Source organism: Pelodiscus sinensis, chromosome 24 (assembly GCF_049634645.1).
Source record: "Pelodiscus sinensis isolate JC-2024 chromosome 24, ASM4963464v1, whole genome shotgun sequence".
NCBI classification, from domain to species: domain Eukaryota; kingdom Metazoa; phylum Chordata; order Testudines; family Trionychidae; genus Pelodiscus; species Pelodiscus sinensis.
The window spans coordinates 7,560,772-7,565,945 of record NC_134734.1 but is presented as its reverse complement, the minus strand read 5'-3'; the positions used below and the strand labels follow the sequence as shown (position 1 = coordinate 7,565,945).

General features: G+C 54.0%; 1 protein-coding gene across 3 annotated transcripts; it reads left to right on the top strand.

Annotated features, from left to right (window-relative positions):
• The first annotated feature begins 345 nt into the window (after nt 1-345).
• Nucleotides 346-2,530, top strand: LOC142819635 (transmembrane protein 272-like). Of its 3 annotated transcripts, none has more exons than XM_075907953.1 (5): nt 346-485; nt 1,236-1,337; nt 1,405-1,455; nt 1,710-1,907; nt 2,273-2,530. In XM_075907953.1, the coding sequence occupies exons 2-5, from the start codon at nt 1,259-1,261 to the stop codon at nt 2,488-2,490; spliced, it is 546 nt and encodes a 181-aa protein (XP_075764068.1). In that variant the 5' UTR covers nt 346-485; nt 1,236-1,258; the 3' UTR covers nt 2,491-2,530. The 3 variants fall into 3 exon arrangements, with proteins under 3 accessions (XP_075764068.1, XP_075764070.1, XP_075764069.1); XM_075907955.1 differs by lacking the exon at nt 346-485 and adding an exon at nt 1,047-1,065; XM_075907954.1 differs by lacking the exon at nt 346-485 and adding an exon at nt 1,133-1,147.
• The last annotated feature ends 2,644 nt before the right edge of the window (nt 2,531-5,174 follow it).

Here is a 5,174-nt window from a genome sequence, read left to right as displayed (position 1 = left end):
TGACCTGCAGCATCTGCCCCTCCCCAGCCCTGCTGGTGCCCCTCACTCCTGACCTGCAGCATCTGCCCCTTCCCAGCCCTGCTGGTGCCCCTCACTCCTGACCTGCAGCATCTGCCCCTTCCCAGCCCTGCTGGTTCCCCTCACTCCTGACCTGCAGCATCTGCCCCTTCCCAGCCCTGCTGGTGCCCCTCACTCCTGACCTGCAGCATCTGCCCCTTCCCAGCCCTGCTGGTGCCCCTCACTCCTGACCTGCAGCATCTGCCCCTCCCCAGCCCTGCTGGTGCCCCTCACTCAGCTTCCAACACACAGCCCCTGCTAGCCCAGTCCCCCCCCCCTCCCCCCGACCTGGGGCAGGAAGTCAGGCTGATGAGCTGTTTGCTGCTGTGGTCTGGGCACTTGCTGACACTGCAGGGAAGGGGCGGAAACATCTCTCTGCCTGGAGTCCCCAGGGTATCACAGCTGCCAGAGGCTCCCCCGGAGGATAGGTAAATTGTCCTCATGCCACCCTGCAGAGGAGGGCTCTGTCTATGTGGTCTCTCAGCCCTACTGCTCTGCGCTAGGGCAGAGAGCGGGTGTGGGATGGTTTGGTAGTTGGGACAGGAAGTGATGAACCTGGAACTAGGCTGAGATCTAGCAAACTCATTGCTTACATAGAGCTCTGAGGGCCACACTGGGGTCAGCAGCACTTCCCTTCTCTGTCCCTAGCCAGCCAGGTGGGCAGGGACAGGTTCCATGACCCTTGGGGAGGAGGGACTCAGCCCAATGACTTTAGCAGCTCTCACAGGAGACCATTTTATCTGCTGAGCTCAATACAAAATAGCAGCAGGAAGTTCCCCAGATACAGGCTAGATTGTGATATCAACCAACAAGTTCCTCCTCCCTCCCCCCCCAGGAGAGAGCCCAGGAGTCCTGGCTCCTCTCTCGATCTAGAGCTGGGAGAGAGCCCTGGCTCCCTGCTCTACCCCCCCAGCAGGGAGAGAAGCCAGAACCTGCTCTAACCAATTTGTAACAGTCTCTCCTGATCTGTGTCAGCTGGCTCTCCTTCTCCTGTAATCGCCCCTGTGGGTAATGTCCTTATAAGGAGCGGGAGAAGGGTCCACCCTGAACTGGGGGGGGGGGGGGCGGGCTATAAAGGGCAAACCTCCAGGTGAGGTGCTTTAAGCTAGACTGAAGGCAGGCTCTGCAGAGGGACTATTTTAGGGTGGGGCTGGCTCTAACTCTCTTCTTATCCCCAGCTCCTGTTGCCCAGAGCTGTGCCATGGCTGAGGACATGGAAGGCATCAGCACCCCACTTCTGCTAGGCACCCAGGCATCCCCTGTACATCCTGTGCTAAGCTGTAAGTGCTGGGAGCCCCCCCAATCCTCTATTCTGTGCCTGCATCTAATCCTGCCTCTCTCTTCCAGTTCTGGGGAAGGTCGTGTTCTCGGCTCTGCCCATTGCTAGCATTGTCATTGGTGAGTGGTAGCTTTGCGCGTGTGGGGGTGGGTGCTGGCCAGGATGCATGCATGCCCCCTCAGTCCTTCAGGGTGGCCCCAGAGTGCCCCCTAATCTTCTGGGGCAGCCCCAGTATGCATGTTCTCTCCTCCCAGCCCCCTAGGGTAGCCCTGATATGCATGCATGTGTGTGCGCTTCCCCAGCCCGGCAAGCGCTCTCCCTCTCCTCCCCATCCCCCAAGGCAGCCTGGACCTGACACCCATCTCCCCTGCAGGAGCCATGTACCTGGGCCAGTGCCCCCGGCAGGCCCTGCTGCCCTACTACCTGCTGGTGGGGGGCAGTGCGCTGCTGCTGCTGCTGCTGCTGACCTGCCTGCCTTGTGGGGATGGGACAGAATCAGCCCAGCTGAGCCCGGGTGCCCGTGGCTGGAGGGCGGTATTCCTGCTCTTCCTCTTTGCCTGGTTCATTGCTGGTGAGTGCTCCCATCTGCCCTGTGCCTCCTGCCGGGATGCCCAGTTGTGATGCCAGGGCACTGCATGTGCCCACCTGCCCTGCTACCCCTGCCTCTTTGCCTGAGTGTAATGCCAGGGGAACCAACCTCTACTGGACTGCCTGGCTGTAATCCCAGAGCTCTAGGGCCAGCCTATACCTGCCTTCTAACAGGGAAATAGGAGTGGTGGTGACTGAGGTGGGTCCCTGATGTTTGTGCCCCTTCTTGGGTGGGCCCTCTTCCCCCAGCTGGGTTTGCTTCTGCCTGACCTAGTAAATATACCCTTACTGGGTTTGGCCCCCTCCCCAGTCACCCTTGATCTCTGACCTCCCATCTCCTCCCACCAGGTAACGTCTGGGTCTACTCAATCTACCCCCTGCAGCACGGGAACCCTGGCCAGCCGGACTTCTGCGCACGCCTGCTCTACCTCTTTGCCTTCTGGGTCACCACGCTGGTGTACATAGGGCTTGGGGCTGCGCTGCTGGTTGCACTCTGCATCGTGGGCTGCCTGCTGCTGCTGCGCTCACGCCTGCCCTGGCTACACCGTGGGGAGGCCGACCCCTAGGAGGGACATGGGTTAATAAAGGCTTGACACCAGTGGACAATTTGAGTCTTGTGTACCCCCCATCGTCCCAGCCACCACTGCCCCTGGCTGCACTGGGGGGAGGTACTGACCCCTGAGGGAGTAGGGGCAGAGGGGTTAATAAAGGTGTGACACCCACAGGACATCATTCACCTGCTGGGTATCTCCCCAGCTCATAGAGCTGGAAGAGACCTCAGGAGGTCCTCAAGCCCTGCCCAAAGCAGGACCAATCCCAACTAAATCAACCCAGCCAGGGCTTTGTCGAGCTGAGACTTAAACACCTCTAGGGTTGGAGATTCCACCCTCTCCCGAGGGAACCCAGCCCAGTGCTTCACCCCCCCTCCTGGTGAAATAGCTTTTCCTAATATCCAACGTGGACCTCTCCCACTGTAACTTGAAACCATTGATCCTTGTTCTGTCATCCGTCACTACTGTGAACAGCCTCTCTCCTTCCTCTTTGGAACCTCCTTTCTTCTTCTGCAGACTAAACAAACCCAAATCCCTCAGCCTCTCCTTATAGGTCGTATGCTCCAGCCCCCTAATCATTTTGGTCACGCTCTGCTGGACCCTCTCCAATACGTTCACATCCTTTTTGTAGTTGGGGGCCCAGAATTGGACACAATACTCCAGATGTGGCCTCACCAGAGCTGAATAAAGGGGAATAATCACTGGCATTGCTGCTAATGTTCCTCTTAATGCAACCTAATATGCCATTAGCCTTCTTGGCTACAAGGACGTGCTGTTGACTCATATCCAGCTTCTCATCCACTGTAATCCTCAGGTCCTTTTCTGCAGAACTGCTACTTAGCCATTTGGTCCCCAGCCAGTAACAATGCTTGAGATTCTTCTGTCCCAAGTGCAGGACTCTACACTTGTCCTTGTTGAACCTCATCAGATTTCTTGTGGCCCAATCCTCCAATTTTTCTAGATCACTCTGGACCCTATCGCTGCCTGCCAGCATATCTACTTCTCCCCCTAGCTTAGTGTCATCTGCAAACTTGCTGAGGGTGCAATCCATCCCCTCATCCAGGTCGTTAATAAAAATGTTGAACAAAACTGGTCCCAGAACTGATCCTTGGGGCACTTGCTAGAAACAGATGGCTAACCTGACATTGAGCTGTTGATCACTACCTCCTGGGCCTGACCTTTCAGCCAGCTTTCTATTCATCTTACAGTCCAATTATAGAATCCAATCTATATTCTCTTAACTTGCTGGCAAGAATATTGTGGGAGACCATATCAAAAGCATTCCTAAAGTCAAGATATATCACATCCACCATCTTTCCCATATCCACAGAGCCGGTTATCTCATCATAGAAGCTTATCAGATTGGTCAGACATGATTTGCCCTTTGTCAATCCCTGCTGACTATTCCTGATTATTTTCCCCTCTTCCAAGTGCCTCAAAATGGATTCCTTGAGGATTCCCTCCATGATTTTTCTAGGGACTGAGGTAAGACTGACTGGTCTGTAGTTCCCTGCATCATCCTTCTTCCCTCTTTTAAAGATGGGCCTCCTGACAGCTAGGGAGGACAGGGAGGTTAATAAAGGCTTATCAGCCAGTGGGCAAGTGATGTCTTCCCTGTGCACACCCCCCTTCCCAAATCTGCTGCTCTGGCAGCACCAAGGAAGCACTGACTGCTGGGGCAATGGGCAGGGATGCTATTTCAGATTTGGAGGGGGGGAGACCTGTGCACAGCATGATGGGGGTGGTGGAAAGAGTGAGTGCATGAGGGGTGGACTGAGGACATAGGCTTCAGCCGTTACTGAACATGCTGGCTGTGTCTAGACTGCATCCCTTTTCTATAAAAGGGATGCAAATTAGACATATCGCAATTGCAAATGAAGCAGGGATTTAAATCTCCCCCGCTTCATTAGCATAAAAATGGCTGTCACTTTTTTCCGGCTTGTAGCTTTGCCGGAAAAGAGCGCCAGTCTAGACGCGGATCTTTCGGAAAATAAAGCCTTTTCCGAAAGATCCGCGTCTAGACTGGCACTCTTTTCCGGCAAAGTTCCGAGCCGGAAAAAAGCGGCAGCCATTTTTATGCTAATGAAGCAGGGGAGATTTAAATCCCCGCTTCATTTGCAATCGCGATATGTCTAATTTGCATTCCCTTTATGGAAAAGGGATGCAGTCTAGACACAGCTGCTGAATACAAGCCAAGCACCAAATGTGGGAGGGAACCCCATTTGGCCTCCCCCACGTACACGTCTCTATCCACGGGCTACTAAGGCACTGGAAAACTCTACTTTTTTTTTGGCAGACAATTTAGCAGGAGCACTGTATCTAATTCCTATCTAACAGAAAGAAAAATAAATATTAGACCCACTCAGTTCTAATACTAGCACATTCTGACATCTTGTGGCAAGTCATGTAAGGGACACTGGTTAGCATTATAATTTTAATGTACGTTCTTATTTTGTTACTGATTCTGTGGAGAGACAGACACGGTCAGGACTCCAGGGATCTGTCTCAGCTCAGGAAGGGGAGTGGGGTCTAGGGAGTTAGAGCAAGGGGGAGATATGTAGAGCTGAAATATATAAGAACATCAGCATGGCCACACTGAGTCAAACCAATAGTCCTTCTAGCCCCCTGTCTTGTCTTCCAACAGTGGTCAGGCCAGGTGCTTCAGAAAGCGTGAACAGAAGAGGCAATCCTCAAATGAT